Genomic DNA, 18,771 nt, shown 5'->3' on the forward strand with positions numbered 1-18,771 from the left:
CCTCAAATAATTGCTACAGATACATTTCTAAGTAATGTGAGTTTATAAAACACACGTGCATGCACACACTGCACACAACACATAGGAAAAAAGGTTTCAGGCACAAGATTCAGCAGAAAGGAGAGACGAAAAATCAGATCAGCAAAGACTTCTAATATTGCAATATAACACATATAATACAGGCTTACTAGTATTTTAAAATATTATTTTCATTAATAAACTTTTGCCATAATGGTCTCTGCCTTTTATATCTTTTTCTTGCCATATTACAGTGTGTATATATTTTTAATGGCCACATCATATTTTGGTTATAATTTGTTTGTGTGTATGTTTGTATCAATTATATATCTGTGTACATAAAACCAATTTCCTATTGCTTTGCAATTGAAGTGAATTTTTTTAGTTTAATATATTTTTCTGTGATGAATATGCTTGAAAATCTTAAATTTACCCATGATATTATTTTTTACTGAAGATGGGAGGAAATTCCTAGAACTGGAATTTTGGGCTCCAGTAATGTGTAAATATGCTTTATACCAATTATGACTGATAAAATGGAAAGTAAAAATTTCGACAATAAGTACATGTCAGCAAAATGTGGAGCAGATATTATTGGAAAAATTCACTAGTTTGTGCTTTGGTGTGTGGCTGACATTGAACTCACTGCATTTAATGAAGGACGGAGGTCAAGGCAAACAGAGAAGACTCGGCTTTTTTAAGGTTGTTGACATATTTCAATTGCAGATGAATGAGAGGGTTGTATTTTTTTTTTATCAATAGTACTCCATTGGGGTGAAAAAATATGTTGGCCATTGGAGATCTGCAAAGGATGGCCAGTTTAAATAGAGTGTAAAATACTGATTATTTTTATCAAGTATTTGCTGAACATAGGGTATGCATAATCCTGTATTATGCTCTATTTATGTAGAAACAGAGAAAAATACATCTGCCAGCTATAATTTTGAGTGTTGATCATATCATGGCTCATGGTTAGTTGGCTTAGGAGACCAATTTTAATTCTGTGAGAATATTGCAGGAGTTTTTGCCTAAAGTGCCTGGAAAGTTCACTATTGCTGATTAAACCTAAACAGTGACCGTGGGTTTTCTAGTCGTTACTTAAAGCCACCTGTGCCTCGGTAATGCACATGCTTCCAATGAGCCGTGGAGGGATGCTGTTTCTGTTTGGATGCCAGCGCTGATTATCTGTGTCTGTAAGCTAACTGCTGCCATGTTCTGCAATTTGTATTTGGAATCTACATTTGTACCTAAAGAACCCTTCATCTCTCCCTCTTCTCATAGTCATTTTTGGCTTATTATACTTTTTACCTGTCATATTGTCATATCAGTCCCTTCAAAATAACACCTTTCCAACTTGGTGAGTGTGAAGAGAGTGACAGCATTTAACACTACCATTTCTTTCTATGAACTAGTGTATTTATGCCCTATTCATTCCCAGTGGCCCGGGCTCCAACATAGACCATTTCACAGGCAAAATAAGATTGATGGGCTCAATCTGTTTTCAGGTTGATGCTTATCCACATCATAAATCTACCACTCAGCTGGCAAGCCATCATCGAAAGACCCCTGACCAGGCAAACATACGTGCTAGGTCAACACTGAGAAGGGCTTATCTGATCAGAGAGAGGCACTGCATTCTGTCATCCTTCCTATCACTCTTGCTTTATTTTAACAGGAACCACTGAGCAAACAGTAAAACCTTCTGCAACCTGAAACTTGAGTGAGGAGGGAAACCTTACTGTCTGTTTTAATCATAGGTGATGAACCAGCAGATACTTAGTTGTAAGAGTACAGATCATTTCCCAGTTGTGCCAATTCCCAAATGCATCCGCTCTCACCTGTGATAGCTGGTAGTGCTTCCTCAGGAGGCAGACCTGGGGCTGGTGGGAAAGGGAGAACAAAATACACAGCGTGGGCAAAAGTAGGTTTATAGTTGTGAGTACAAGAAACACTGTTCATTCTTGTATTATTATTCACTTATTAATTGTGTTATTTTCCATGGGAACAGCTGTAAACCTACTTTTACCCCACCTTGTACTTCCTCTGTGTGCTGTCCATCAACCCTACCCCCACCCCCCCACCTTCCCAGATTTCTTTTTTAAACAATTAGTTATTTAGAATAACAGCAGTGAGCATTAGGGTGCAGCCTCTTTGGAAAACAATCTGGCAGTTGCTCAAAATGTTAAACATAGTGTTATCAGATGGCCCAACAATTCAAATTCTAGGTCTATGCTGAAGAGAACTGCAAACAACCATCCACACAAAACTCGTACATGGATGTTTAGATTAGCATTGTTTATAATAGCCAAAGTGTGGAAATACCCAAATGTTCATCAGTAGATGTGGTATATACATACTTTAAAATATTACCTGGCCCTAAAAAGAAGTGAAGTCTGATTTATGCTACCACTTGGATGAACTTGGAAAACATGCTAAGTGAAAGAAACCAGACACATGATACATAAGGTAGGGGACTCCAGCTTACACACATGAGAATCTCTGAGCCAGTTATATCTGACTAGCCACTAAGCATATTGAATAGATTCAAAAAAATCAAAACTAGGGAATGGGTTACAAAGTGGAAGGAAAAGAAAGAATCAATGCGTCTCCTTATATAGCCTTAGAACAAAACGAGTTCAAGGATAATGTCACCAGAATAGGAATGCTCCTCAAAGATGGTCAATTCAAGTTCCCTTGTCTCTCCGGGATCCCCATTTAAAGACATGCACGCAGTGACTGGATCCTTTGGTAATTGGCTCAGTCTTACATTTGCTCTTCCTAGAGAGCACGCCACTTCATACTCCATTGCAGAAAGCCAGTGCTGTTACTAGTGGAGCCTTTTTTGACTTATGCTCATGGAAGACTCCAGGTGAGCACATTTTACTGGTGGTTCAGGATGGACTCTTATTAACCTTAAAATGTGTTGCTTCATTTTTGTTGTGGTTGCTCCTTGTCATTCTGTACTCCAAAACCTCTTACAAGTTATTGCTAGGAAGATAATTAAGAAATTGATTTTTTCTGTTTTGTTTTTTAAACTGAGAGACCATCCCAAAGTAATAGATTATTATAAAATTCACTGGCTATATAGGAGCTAGAATATGTTCAATTCTTGAACAACAAAAGAATATGATTTTTCTTTCTTTATAAAAAATATTTCATGGTCTTTTACCAAAAATCCAGAAGAAATGGTCTTACTTGAAGCAAAACTCAAGTGAAGTATGTCCTTCCTAGCAGTCTGCTCAAATCAAATTTCTAACAGATACAAGATACTGCACATACATATAATATATTGTTCTTCATACTTCAAGCCACGCACTGTTTGTCCTTCTCACAATAGCTTACCATTAGGCAGTCCCTAATTTAGACTGCCTCCCTTTCTCTGCTTATACCTCTAGAGCAGTGGTTCTCAACCTTCCTAATACCGCGACCCTTTAATACAGTTCCTCATGTTGTGGTGACCCCCAACCATAAAATTATTTTCATTGCTACTTCATAACTGTAATTTTGCTACTGTTATGAATCGTAATGTAAATATCTGATATGCAGGATGTATTTTCATTGTTACAAATTGAACATAATTAAAGCATAGTGATTAATCACAAAAACAATATGTAATTATATATGTGTTTTCTGATAGTCTTAGGCAATCCCTGTGAAAGGGTCATTCGATCCCCAAAGGGGTCTTGACCCACAGGTTGAGAACCACTACTCTAGAGAGAACCGATAGGAATGCCCCCTTCTTCCTCTGAGCTGCAATCCTTAGAATTTCCCCTCCCTCCCTCCTTCCCTCCCTCCCTCCCTCCCTCCCTCCCTTCCTTCCTTCCTTCCCTTCCTCATCTCCCTCCCTCCCTCCCTCCTTCCCTTCCTTCCTTCCCTTCCTCATCTCCCTCCCTCCCTCCCTCCCTCCCTCCCTTCCTTCCTTCCCTTCCTCATCTCCCTCCCTCCTTCCCTCCCTCCCTTCCTTCCTTCCCTTCCTCATCTCCCTCCCTCCCTCCCCTCCCTCCCCTTCCTTCCCTTCCCTCCCTTCCTTCCTTCTTTCCTCAGTTTTACCCTACTCCCAAATTCTTTAAGTAGGAAACATCAAACTTACTGCCCTCTGGCCACTATGCCATTTCTAATTCAGGAGAGGGCTACCTGTGGTTGCAACTATAGGGAAAGGCAAGGAAGGCTATAATTCAAGGTATGTCCCTCTTTAACTGCAGCCTTCCATTTTCTTCACATTTTCTCTCCTCTGATTCCAGCCATAAATATTCTTTGATCTTATAGAGACGCCAAGTGTCAGCTTCTATCATTTTCTTCAAACCCTTTCCAAGCCTAATTTGTTTTCTCACCACCAAGCTTTGACCCATCTATGGTTAATCACTTTAATTTCTTTCTCACTAGAACCTTCAACACTTTTTATCCCTTGTTTTCACCCATTCTAGGTGGTAAATCCTTAACCCTGGCTCTCAAAGTCCTTTCTTCTTCACTCTTATTTCTGCTCTAGAATATCCTACAGCTATATTGCATTGCTATAAATTTCAGTTATTGTATCTCACCTGTGCCCTTAGCAATCTAAAAGGATTGTCAAGGAATCCTTAATAGTTTTTCTCGCCCTCCTTTCAAAGATTAGTTCAGTTCATCACCTCTCACCTTAAGCCTCTATGCCACTAAGTTAATTAAGCCTGAATTTATATAACCAACTGTTATAGTTAGTGTTGATTCCATAGAAAATGCATTTTATGTTAAAGTCACCATAACACCAGGGTTTACTCCTCCCTATCTATAATAATAAAAGTGTAATATGCTAATTAGACTGGATGTCCTTCCGGATGACTTTCTAGATGAAGCTGCGGCAGCGGGGGCCAAGGCAGAGGTGGCTGGGGCCGAGCCCCTTGCATGAATTTGGTGCATTGGGCCTCTAGTTTTAGAATATTCCTGTATCACCCGTCATCTATGTCATTTTATTCTACTTGTGAGTTTCTTGGGAACCTAAAATGACATTAAGTATGTATATTTGGGGGGAAATTGTTTGAATACTGAACCTACCATGTGTATGACCTTGATCAAGATACTTTGCTCCCAACACCCTCAATTTCTTCATCTCTGTGATAGGTAAGGGTATTACAGGGGTATTTTTAAGGGTAAGTGAGACATTTTATGTAAAATGTCTAGCACAGTAGCAGTTTCCTTGTAGATGAGTAATAAATGAATCTGCTTTCCCCTTCCTGACCTTCTCTCTACATATCCTGTGTAGTACTTGACACATCTTAGTTATCTACAGTACAACATTAAAGCTGGCTACCCAGGAATAAAATGTAATTGAGCAATGAAATATAGGCAAGACATTTACTTTTCTAATGGTTTAGATAAATCATTTGTTTCTATTTGTGAAATTTTCTACAAATAATGTCTTAATCAATACACTTTTTCAGGACTTTATGAAACTTGGATTCCTTACTGAACATACTTTATGTAAAACATAACTGCTGTTTGTTCCTCATTGCTTTGTACTATGAATTCACTTGGACTAAAAGAGACATTATCATTTTTTGTTCATTTGTTCATTTATATAGTCATTCAACAAATACTTACTGAGTATTCATTACATGCCAGAAACTATTCTCATCCATTAACAAATTAGCATTATTGTTAATAATTACACATTTGGTGCCTGGCCGTGGTGGCTCAGTGGTTGAGCGTCAACCTATGAACCAGCAGGTCATGGTTCAATTCCTGGTCAGGACACATGCGCGGGTTGCAGGCTCAATCCTCACTTGGGGGCATACAGGAGGCAGCCAATCAATGATTCCCTCTCATCATTGAAGTTTCTGTCTCCCTCTCCCTCTCCCTTCCTCCCTGAAATCAAGAAAAACATACTAAAAAAATAATTACACGCTTGGTGAGAGTTGAGTCAAGATGATCCTTTCCTTGAAGGGGCTGGTTGCCTGGATTTCCGCCCCCCCACCCCCCAAAAGCACCTTATTCATGAGCAATAGAATGTCCTCACCAATCCCAAATTGCTTGACTTGACTGTGATTGTCAGTTATTTGAGTGTAAGGAAAATTACTTTACCTTCATTTTCTTCCTAATTGAGTACCAAACCCCAAGCTCATATATAGTCCCTTGTTACAAGTTTGTTGGTAGTGCTAGTAGAAGCAGCAACAGCATTAAATCATAATGATAATTTGTGCTTTAAAAATGGGCATTTGCCAAAGAGCTTGATCTAGAAGAACCCCTCTGGCAAGGTGAGGGCTGTGAATTCAGGGAATTCTTCGACCATTCAGCTGGCTCTTAGGGCCAATTAAAGTCCGTATTTATTGATGCAATCAGCAATTCCATATTTATTGTACTGAATGCATGTTTATAATCCTTAGAAAGTATTTATGAAGCAAAGTGTTTGCTGCAAAAGCATTTCCCTTCACAGTGGTTCTGTATGGAAAGGCCAAGTTAGATTGAGACTCTGCGGCTCAGCAGACGGGACCTCACATTCTCTAGTTCTCATCTCAGTGTTTGGCACAAAGCATTCACCACTGGAACACCAATACATTTAATAATGATTATTTTTAATTAAAGTGCAAGAGTGGATAAAGACTAATTTCTTCCATTGTGCTGTGTTCTCTGCAGTTTTCTAAGCTTTTCGCTACAATAATACTGCCCCCAAAATAAGGCAGACAGTTTAATTAGTCTCATTAAAGGCTTGTATATAGACTTGTATAATGTTTCCTACAGTAGCAAGAATAACATTTTTTTTGAATTTGGAGTTTTTGTATTTTAGTTTATGTTCCAGTGATGGTGTTTCTGTGTGTGTGTGTGTGTGTGTGTGTGTGTGTGTGTGTGTGTGTGTTTCTGATCAGTAAGTCCTTGACTGCTTGGTAATTCTCAAGGGGAAATTAGACCACCATTTATTTGAGATACATTAGGTACAGACACTGTCCTGAATGCCCTTGAGTATATTATCTTACTTAAACATCACCAAAGTCTTTGAAAGAGTTTACTGCAATCTATATTTTATAAATAGAAAAGCTGAGGCTCAGAGGATTGAAATAATTTTATCACACTTATACTAGTAAGTAGCTGATGTGGGGTCTGGCACAGATCTTTTTGATTCTTCCCACTGTACCATCGTTCTCTCAGTGAGAACATGTGTTTCCCTTTTTTTCTGTGGTTTTGGTTTTTTATTTCTGTTCTACTAAAATGACTATGTTATAAATGCCATCAAATTCTAGTTGGGAGAATCAAGGAATAAATGAGTTTGGGAGTTCATTATCTATAAGGAAATGCGTTCTAAATGAAGGACTAACTGTGAACTCTAAGAGGCTGTCATCTCCACAGTCACTAGGTGGCCTGGGTGCCTCTTGCCAATCATCTGAGGGAGCCTGTCACACCCTGTCCTCATTGTCAGAAACAGGAAATGTGGTTGGGGCGTTTCTGCCCCTCCTTTCTGCAGAACATATCTTCTCCTTGGAATGCTATTGTCAGTTTCCCTTCTCCCCAGCCATCCATCATCATTCTCCGTTTTCTCTGGTGCCTATCACCTGGCCTCGCCAGCCCAGATGGACTGTGGCATAATGAATGGCGGGAAGGAGATGCTCTGGGCCATCCTGTGCTCTTCTCAGGATGGGACAACGTGCTCCCTAGGACTGTTCATGGCAGCAGCTCCTTGTTGCTTGATTACAGGAAGGCGTGTAAGGACTGGAGCCTGGTTGCCGGCTAGGATAAATCTCAGAGCACAGAGAGTCACAGGCTGAATGGTCTTTGGCCACAGCCTTTACCTTTGGTTGTGAAGCTCTGTTTTCAAGAATATTTTCCCTGGGCCAGTGTTGTTTATTGGTAATTTAGTAAGCTAGGTGAAAACTTGTGGTTTGTAAGAAGGAAATCACAGAGAATACGGTGTGGATGGCCCTTGGTAGCAGGACTGGAGTAACAAAGAAGTTCTTGTATGTGGAATTGCTTTTCAGCTTCAAGTCTCTCTCCTTTTTTCTTTTCCTTTATATTTCTGCCCAACCTTTCAGTAATCCTGTGTCTATAGCTAACAGGGATTTAGAATAAATGACTGGAGGTGGGTAAATCAGGTCTGTATTTAATTATTGAATACCGAAAATCTCAGAACATCAGAATTTTTAAAAGCCTTTGGAGATCATGTAGTCTTTAAAAAGATATGCTCACATCTAGTAGATTTAAGCATTATTTTTTGTGTGCATTCATTTATTCCATAGTAAGTTATTTATGTTGTCCCTGGAGTGCAGAATATAACCAGGTTTCTTCTATACACCCACCCCCCATTTCCTTGGTGACTCAATTGTGTCTAGATTTTATGATCTTAGAAGGGGAAGTGTTGATAAAAGAGGCATATTGACTGCTCCTTTTTTTCTGTCTGTGACTATCCGGGGACCTCTGAGGAGGGTTTTTATAAGAGTCGTGTTTGTGCTGGTCTTGATGCTCTCCTTTAACTCAGCAGAACAGTCATAGGACTGATGCAAAGATAGTACAATAAGATGGATTTCTTTCTAGTGAGAAAAAAATAGCTCATGCTTTAGACTTAAGCGCTGAAAATGCCATTATATTTTCTGTTTTCCTTAAGAGAGACCTTGCTCTGATTAGTTGGTGGAAACAACTAATCCAAGTGGGATTTGTCTAGACTCTGGTGCCCCTGGGAACCTTGAGGATCTGGGCTATGGATTTCTGAAGCTTCGCATGTTTTTATCAGTCAATTTCCAAGATGCCTCAGAGACCATTGAGATAGATAATAAATCAGGTGAGATTAAGCTGTGTTTGGAATCAGGCAAAGAACTATAATTAGAAAGAAAATGTTTAATTTAGGAAAAAGAAGGGAAACATTGTAACTGCAGATTGTGAAGGTTTTGAGAAGCCCATTTTGTGGCATGTATCTTTCCTGTCAGAGTCTTGACACTCTTAAGAAATAACATAAGATAGGTGAAAGATGAACATTACTTTTATATTGATACAGGCCAGATAGAAAGTCGAGTGAGAGTTCTAAATGAACATCAACATTAAACTGATTTGCATACCCCCTCACGGAAGGTGCTAGACCACTTGTCCTTCTCTGACAGGGCAGAACCTTTATTACTCAACTTAGCAAGACCACACTTATTATCTATGTGCATCCGGTTTCTAAACCGGAGTAAGGGGGTTGCTGAAGCAACTATGCCCAGCCTTTTCTTCTCAATTTAAACAGAGGAGTTAGTTCACTTTCCCTGGAGTGGGTTAAAGATGGAGAGAGGTCAGGGGTTACATTCATCAAGCTTCATTTTAATGGAAAGAAATATGAGCATTGGAGGTGGAAGGAGAGCATTTCTCCCAACATCCTAAAATATACATTGTTTTCACATCCTAAACTCTCTGAAATTAGGATATATCTGTAATCAATGGCATCTTAATGGATGTCCAGCCGAAGACACTCATAATGACTTGTTTTTGCCTCAGTGTGTAGGAGTTGAGTGACTATTCCTCATACTGTGACTCGGTATTTCAGATAATGAACCTCGTAAGGACCATTTGAAGAAAGAATATGATTCTTGCTTAGTACAGGGACATGTTTTCTTTAGACCTGATGGCATCAAGAACATATTGATATATTAAACCTGGCAGAGTGGATATCAATCAGCAGCTTGAAATAAAGTGCTGGATACACTCCTTTAAGAAACTCACTTGATGACCATCTTTAGAAAATAAGGAAAGTGACAACTTGGAGTCATTCAGAAGAGCTGGACTCTGAGTATTCCATAGTTTTAGGAATATCTCAACCAGTTTATATTTCTTATATCTCCTTATTACATGTGTATGTGAGACTTATGGTAAACATCCACTTATTTTAAAAGGAGCTTTTCAGTAAGAAAAAATAAAGATCCTAAGTAATAAGGAAGCATTCTGTAGTTTAATTAGCAGGACATTTTTTCCCTTACTGTTAACCTAAAATAATAGCAGATCTTACAATCAGTGCGATCTTAGATTTGATGAAATACACACAGTTAAGTTTGTTTGGGTCTCTGCTCCGATCTTTACAGCCCTGGACAACTTTGTATGGCAGTTCTCTTCCCTTGAAAGCTGTCTGTGCTCTACTGTTCAAGATAGATACTGGTGGTTAGACAGCAAGAGCTATACCTTTGCACTTTTTCTTGAAATATACTCTATATTCTCACTGTACTTCCATGAAAATGCTCATTCATGGTTTATTTAATGTGGAAGACTAGGCCAAGTCATTCCAAAATGTTTTGTAGATATTGAAGGCAATTGTTTTCAAAGATGGTCCTTCTTATGCCCCCATAACATTTATCTAGATATGCTTGTTTAATTTCTTTGTAATATTTCTAAAAAAGTAAATCTCTATTTTTTTTTTCTGAAAGGTGGTCCTGATGACAATTTAATTGAAGGTGGAGGAACAAAATTTGTCTGCAAACCTGGAGCCAGAAATATTACTGTCATATTCCATCCGCTACTAAGGTAAGTCCAATCCTGTGTAGTCGCTGAAGGTCAATATTTTCATTATTGTTGCAGATGTATGGAATGCTAATAGGTCAGTCAGCATTGAGACATCATAAAAAAAAACAAACTTGTTCCATTTCTTAGGGCCTCACTATCAAAGTGGTCAATAGAATAAATAATGTCAACTCCACTAAGTAGCTATTTGTTTTCAGGAGTAATACTTCATAAATACTTTAGACTTTCTCTCCTACTCTCTGTCCCTTCCCTTCTCCCTTCCCCCGTCTTTTCCTTCCCCTCCTTATGTATTTCAGGGATGGCAAACTAGGGCCCATGGGAGAGGTCTAACTGCCACATGTTTTTGTAAATACATTTTTATTGACACACGGTTCATGGTTTATTTAATGTGGAAGACTAGGCCAAGTCATTCCAAATTGTTTTCATGCTCATTCATTTATGTATTGCCCATAGCTGTTTTTGTGCTACAATTGCAGCAGTGAATATTTGCAGCAGAACCCATATGGCCCATAAAGCTTAAAATACTTACTCTCCGGCCCTTGACAGCAAAAAATTGCAGACCCGTGATCTGTCTCACTAATTTACACTAATTACTCAGATTTCCTTTGAGAATTGGCAGGTCTCTGAACAAATATGATTTATAAAACTAAAGACATTATATCAATCAAATACATGATTTTTATATGTTGAAGGAAGACTTGATGGTGACTATTATGGGGCTCAATTTATTGTGATATTATGATGTAAGAAAATAAGAATACATGATAGTTCTATTTTAAAAAAAATTTAAGACCTAAGTACCATTAAAAGAGTACTTTTTGGGATGAGGGAAGGGGGTTTGTTCAGTGGATCTAAAGTTTCATTTTTGCAAGATGAAAAAGTTCTTGAGATCTGTTAAAACTATGTGCATATAGTTAACACTTACTGTACTCCATCCCTGAAAGACATTAATATGGTAAATTATGAGTTTTGGCTACAATAAAAAAGAACTTTTGGGACTAATATATCTAATATATATAATATCTAATGTAATATTAATTATACGTTTTCCTTGGTAATAACCAGTACATATTTTTGCTGTATTTTCATATAATGAGTAAGAAACCCTCGAGTTCATTAAAAGTTAGATACCTCATATCATCATGTTAACTTTCTCAGGTAACTTCTATAATACTTGAGGCATGTGGATTAATGGTTAAACAGATGCTACTGAAATGGTCAGAGATAATACTGTATGTACTTTTCAAAAACATAAGTAAGTTATTACTAGAATTATCCTACCATCTCATTAGCCAAGAATTACTAAATTGATATCATTAGAATTCATTTAATTCTCATCTTTTAACCAGTGTTTTAAAATTGTACTGGAATACTTTACCCAATTAGGTTTAAATGCAGAAAGCACAAATAAATAAATTCAACAACAATAACAATAGAAATCCTCACTTTTGCACAATAAAAAAATAAAAGATTTTAAAAGAAATGTTATTAATCTTTAAAAAATTGTTTTAGCAAACATTTGAGTAAATTCATGTAATTTAATAATGACTGAATTAAGAGAATTAAGACTATTCCTTTAAATGTAGTTGATTTTATATACATATGAAATAGGTAAATTACAACATAAAGAATTGCTAGATTAAGTAACAATTCTCTCATATATGGACTGACTTTGGTAATTAATTTAGTACTCACTCTCTTCTCCAATTACAATTGATTTCTACTTAGTTAATGTTGCTAATTGTTAGGAAGATGGGAAACTACCTAAATCAGTATAGGCATCTCTAACCTAGATTGAACGCCATACATAATTGACTGCAGAGCTCCGTATGGCTTGGTAAATGGAAGCCTCATGCTTACATTTGTCCCTGAGTACAAAAGAAACAGACCCTGTGGAAGTTTTTGGCAGTGTTGTTAATAGCCACTTTTCAAGAGCTTTTTTCCTCATAAACATTTTTTCCTCTTTCAATGTGAAGTTAGTTGAATGGGAAAACATACCATTTCCCACTTAATAAAATGCAATTCGGGTAAAATACTGGTAGAACTTAACACATTACAGTTCTTGACTATTATTGTTTAGTGTTATTTGTGCCTGCTTTACTAAAGAGTCGTTTTGAGGCTGGAGAATACTCCTATTAGATTTACTCATTGGTCTCTACTTTCATTCAGAATTGTATTATTATTATTATTATTATTATTATTATTATTATTTTCAATCCTCACCTGAGGAGTGAGGATATTTTCCCAATGATTTTTTAGAGAGAGTAGAAAGCGGGGGGGGGGGGGGGGGGGGGGCGGGGGGCGGGGGGGGCGGCACACATCATCTGAGACACATCAATTGGTTTCCTACCACACATGCCCAACCTGGGGCAGGGATCTGACCTGCAACCCAGGTATGTGCCCTTGATCAGCAATTGAACCCAAGACCCTTCGGTGCACAGGCAGATGTTCTACTACTGAGCCACAAGGGTCAGGGTCAGAATTTTATTATTGATTAGAACTGGAGAAAGTTTTGTTGCATGATTTACGATAGTTTATCATTCATTCATTCTCTGTGTAACTCTGAATATTATGTGGTTTGCAAGGTAAGTCAACTCTTCTCCAAGGAGGTCATCATCATAGACTTTAAATTAGCCTTTGACTCAAAGTGCAGCCTATCTTCTCAAACCATTATAGAGTTGTAGCTGATAACTCTTGATGGGCTTATGGAACTTGAAATGACTAAGATCTTTTAGTATTTAAAAAAATATATATTTTTTTTAGTTTTTATACTTCAGCACTTGCTGATTATTAGATTTAGTATTTCTTCTAAAGTTTGGAAGTTTACTTTCAGTAGTGATGAGAATCAGTGTGCATTATCATACTAGTATATTTTATTTTTACTATTATCATTAGAAAATTTCCAATTTCTTCTGTAGTCATTCATTTATTTATGGTCAATAAATGAGATGTTTATGGAATACTTGCAATGTGTGTTTTCCCTTCTCTAAGTTAGATCTGTGGTCTTGTTTAGAAATAGTCACTCTTATTTTTATGGGCTTATTTAAATATGCCTAGGTACCTTTTTCATCCTTTTGCTCCTTGCTTTTTTTTCCGTGCTAGTTTAAAGTGAATGTGATTTAGCAACTTATGACTTAAAAGAAGATGTAACATAGTGGGAGAGGCAGTGTAGAAGAATGGAAAGTTAGGAAAAAGCATAATATTAAAATTTAAAAAGAAAACCAGAACAAGTTATCAAAGTTCAAATGTAGGTTCCATCACTTCACTTTTACTCACTGATTATTTCTTGAACTCTGATTCTATGCCAAGTTCTGAGGAGACAAAAACATAAGATGGAATCCTTGCCTGGCTGCAGAGGTGGCAAAAAGTTAGGAAGCCGAAAACACCAATTATTGGAGAGGAGGTTGATCAGTGGGATCTCGTATACCTACTGTGTAAACTGGGACAGCCTCTCTGCAAACAGCTTGATGTTATTGAGCGATCACATCCTGTCCCCAAGTACTCTCATCCAGATGTGTTTCTGCTGCTGTGCAGTGACTAACTTTCTTTCCGTCCCAATTTTCCAAACTCTTTTTCTCATTGATGGTAATAATGAGTCTTTATTTATAACTCCATATTAAAAATAAGTTCAGAAGGAACTCATCACTAATTGACTTTTGTCACAAGCCAGCACTGTTCAAACATGATGTCATTGCTTTCCTCAACTCTTTCAGTGAGCTCTCACATACTTCTCACCCGCAAGGAAGAAACCCTCCCACGTGTGCTGCAGGGCCTTCATTTTTCCTTCCCTTCCCTTCTCCTGTGTCTAGCAACACTGTACTCTGTCTTCCAGAAACTTTGGCTGTGGCTTTTCCACACTTAATTTATTTAAAAATTGCTTTTCATAATTTTTATTCAGCTGCCATGCATTCTTTGCAGCCTGAAGGTTTTCCCTACAGAAAACTGAACCATCTGCTGAGAACACCACACTGTGGATTCCCATTATGCTGTTTTATATATGCTCAACAGTCGTTTATACTGTCCTCACGTAAACTTATTGCACAGGCTCCTCAGATCTGGTAACCTTGCAGACTTATCCTTGTACTCTTCTCAATTAATGCCAGCCCATCACCAGGAAACACACAGGCTGTTGGAGGCAAATATACTGACTTCCTATTTGTTCACTCCTCATTAACCCTGCTGACCCCTCCTGTGAGTTGTTTACTTAATGCTTTTCCATACCATTTTCTCTTTTTGGTTCATAAACCAGAAAATTGTCTTAGAGTGTGAAGTTTTAGAAAGATGAAGTATAGTAGTATCCTTGCTTCAGTCTTGGTCTAAAAGGGCATTGTGTGCAATTAAACCTTTAAGCTTTGGATGATAAGATAAGGGGTCATCTGATTAATTTTTCTCCAGGTGGGTCTAAATGAAAAACAAAACCATATTGAAATAAATACACTTCAGGCCACACCGGGTAGATTCTGAAATACTTGCACCAAAATATAGACCCTGGAAATGATAGAACTGATGCCTTTTTCCCACCGACCAGTTTGCTATTTTTATAGCTTTCTCATAAAACATGCAAGAGGAATGATGGATTCACTCTGATAAATGGAATTTATTTTCTAGGCCTTGAATTTGGAGAACAAAAGGGAGAAATGTTAATGTTGAAATTTGAATGGCATATTTTTCTCTTTTGTCTAGGTCTGACATGAATTTAGATTGTTAAAATAAAAATTATTATTTTTGAATAATTATATCATGGTAATTATTAACCATGATCTAAATATAACTAAGCCTTCACCAAATGAAGTACATTTTATTGAGGTATCAACCATAGTTTAACATAGTGTAACACTTTTTAATCACAACTAATATATAATAACTTTGTGGCTGCTGTTTGGGGGGAGAATTTCTTTTTCCCTTTGTTTTTTAATTAATTTATTATTATCATTAATCTTTATTCTCTAAAAATCTGAAAACAAAGAATATATCATGTCTTAGATTTGTTAGTACAATTTCTTCATATAGCAGAAAATGGTTGAGAACAAAATGTATTCTAAATTCTTGTAGCATCTAACTGAAGTACTCAGAATACAATCTAATGCTTGCTCTGTCATTTTATCTATCCATCTATCCATCTATGCATGTATTCTGGGCCAATAAGGCAAATTAGTGAGGACAGTTACAAATGAAAGCAGAGTCATATTTGTGTTGCTCTGTGTTGCTGTCACCATCTCTTGTAGGCTTCTGGTTTCAAAGGCGGAATCATCAAAGACAGACTGGGATTTGATGCCGCTGATCATTGCTTGAGAGGCAGAAATTCCAAGTCTTTAGAGCTAGGACAAGTCAGGACCAAGGACACATGAGTTCAAGGAAGCCTCACTGTGTCCTCACATGGCCTCTTCTAAGTACATAAACCCTATTGGATCAGGGTCCCACCCTTATGATCTCTTTTAACCTTAATTATCTGCTGCAGAGAATATACATTAAGTTTTGCATTTAGAACACTCTGTGGAAATTAATTTAGGAAATGGTTTATTTAATCACTCTTTTAGCACTGGAACCATTGTTCCAATGGAAAGGCATTTTCTGTATTGCATGGTAGAGAGGATAGATGACTGAAAGTGGGCTGGGGAGTAGGGTAGGAATGATCATAGTTAAATTTTTGATGTTTTTCAGATCACTGTGAGTCTTAAGTTTTTATGTATATAAAATAAAGGAGTCGGTTGGTCTGTATTTTTCTTTTTACCTTTTGAGTTTTGCGATCCTGTGATTGGGAAATCCTTTTCTAATATTTAGGGACTCCAAAGGCTTAACATTTTAAAATTTAAATGCTCAACTGACAGTGTATTTTTTTCTTTTGCTTATTGCTTCAACTAGCTTTTAAAAGGCATTTGGCTCTTTAGGGTAATGAGCACTTTGCATAAATGAAGTGTGTTTCCTATGAGACAATTGAAGAACAGATGTTTGCAGTCTTGGGGTGACTTGGCAGAGGTAAAAGGCTGAAGACATAGTAGATGACGGTGCCATTTAAAGTTGTAAAAATGCCACTGAGGCTTACTCTGTTGAACACAACTTGAATATTGAATATCTAGACACTGAACATTTTTCACTATTATCAGCAACACTTCATTAAAATCAGACAGCAATTAAGTCTTCCTGGGTAGAACAAAAATGAAATATTTATTGGTCATTAAGGAGTAGGCTGGCATTTAGGTCAGTTAATGAGTTGAAATTTTCTTTGCAACTGGGGCTTTGGTGATGGGCAGTATCTCTGGCTGTGTGCCTTTCTGAAGGCAATCGACTGTAAGAACAAGTAATTGTAACCACATAATCAATTCATATTTGCCTTTATAAAGAGTAACTTCTAAAACTTAATCTTGACAGATACAGAAACTGCCAGTTAGCAACAGTATGGGGTAGTGTTTCAAAGTTTCTTATGGCCTGGTTGTGAATAACTGTGAAATTAAAGTTGGGGGATCAGGAAGTAGCTGAAACCAAACCTGAGAAATGAAAGGCTCTAGCATTGATTATGCCAGTAACATAGTTATGTTTCTAAAAATGATATTCCAAACTCCATGGCCTTGTGATTAATATTTTTATTTTTGTTGTATTCATTATTGTACTTATAATTCCACATATTGACAATACTGGCAGATCAAAGGCATATAAAATTCATTGTTATTATTAAGCATAATAAAAATTTATTGGCTCATGCATTTAACAAAATTTATTGAGCACTTACTTTGTGCCAAGTGTTTCCATCTAGCAACTGACAAGTCTCTGACTGCATGCAATTTAGTCTAGCAGAAAAGTCAGACAAGAAAAAGTAAACCAATGCACCTGGGAAACAGTATCAGGTTTATGAAGTGTTTATGAAGAACAACAGAGAAATTAGGAATTTAGTAATGACTGGCGGTGGTGCTAGGGGCACGATTTTATATAGGGTGAGCTGGGAAGGCCTTTCTGAGAAATGATATTTGATTGCAAGAAGATGAATACTCTCAAGGAAGAGTGAATAGGATGGTGTGAATGGGGGTGTGTGGTGCTGGGGTGCAGGCCTGGGCCTATAAGCAGGGAGCTTGTACACAGGGTTTTCCAGGCAAAAATTTCTCCTTTTTGTTTAAACAAGGACGGCATTATATTTAGATTGTAAGAAATTTGGGGGACTAGATATGAAACTTTCAGCGACTCTGAAGACCCAGAGAGAGCCTCCTTTAATGGCTGTCAGGCTTTATCTTGCTGGCTTTGGAACACTCAGGAAGCCCTGTTTTTAATGGTGATGTTATTAGCACTTCTCTAATTAACATAGTGAAAATCCTTTGTCCCTCTTAACAATGATGTGTACTGAAATGGAAAAGAAGTCTTTGATATAGTCCACTTTGAAGTATTATCCAGAGATATGGAGCAAATGTTACAATGCCATTAGCCTGTCAAGATATTATTAAGGAGTTATTTATCCTGTGTGACATCCCAGATATATGAGAGTTTGCAAAGAATAGTTGTGACTGAACTGCATACTACTGTTTGCTTGTAAACAGTAGGATGGGTTGATGGGCTGCTCTGCAGAAGTCCTGTTTTGCTTGCTTGTTTATAATAAGCTTTGCCAACAAATCTTCACAGTTTTTTATAGAAAACTCTTTAACTACATATGAACTATATACTAGTATATTGGTCTAAAGCAGGTCTAGCACAAGAGGTCTTTTTAACTTTTCTGGCACTAACTCATGCTAATAAATGAGTAAATTTGGTAACACCATTTTAGGTCTTCAAAATTCCAAATTTGCGTTCCTGTAACATCCTGGATTTCGCCTCTTTGTGATCTGTCCTTCCTCAAGTTGTTTCCTAACATTACTTCCACAGTGGAGGGAGGATAGTGGTTCAGATGCATCTCCTGTACAAATGGGGCACACAGTGAACATTTGTTTAAAGAAGTAAATAGGCAGTTTATCAGAGTGCTAGCAAAATATTTGTTGATTTGCAGTGAATGTTGTTTTCATTAGATATGAACAAAAATATAAAACTATTTTTACTTTAGTAATGATATTGAAATAGGTCAATCCTTCTTTCATATCTAAAATGGCATATTACATATTTTTCGGATCTTTTTACCCGTCATAACTAGAAAGTGCCTTATGGGATAAAATACAGAAATATAAAGGTGAATTTAGAAATTTACTTTTTTATGCTACTGATCCAAAACTATGACTTTTATCATTTGACTACTTAAACACATTGCCTGGCTGGTGTGGCTTAGCGGTTGAGTGTTGACCCAGGGACCAAGAGATCACCAGTTCTATTCCCAGTCAGGGCACATGCCTAGGTAGGGGC

At 37.3% G+C, this 18,771-nt stretch overlaps 1 protein-coding gene across 1 annotated transcript in view; it reads left to right on the forward strand.

The window, feature by feature from the left end:
- The window catches only part of EXOC4 (exocyst complex component 4), a 755,478-nt gene that overhangs the window by 334,179 nt on the left and 402,528 nt on the right, over positions 1-18,771 (forward strand). Inside the window, exon 10 of the mRNA XM_070423919.1 lies at positions 10,365-10,461. Within this exon, the coding sequence (XP_070280020.1) occupies positions 10,365-10,461 (97 nt within the window). The remainder of the gene's footprint in view (positions 1-10,364; positions 10,462-18,771) is intronic.

This window comes from Myotis yumanensis, unplaced genomic scaffold (assembly GCF_028538775.1).
Source record: "Myotis yumanensis isolate MYYU_CA2020_CCGP unplaced genomic scaffold, mMyoYum1.0.hap1 SCAF_9, whole genome shotgun sequence".
Classification (NCBI taxonomy): domain Eukaryota; kingdom Metazoa; phylum Chordata; class Mammalia; order Chiroptera; family Vespertilionidae; genus Myotis; species Myotis yumanensis.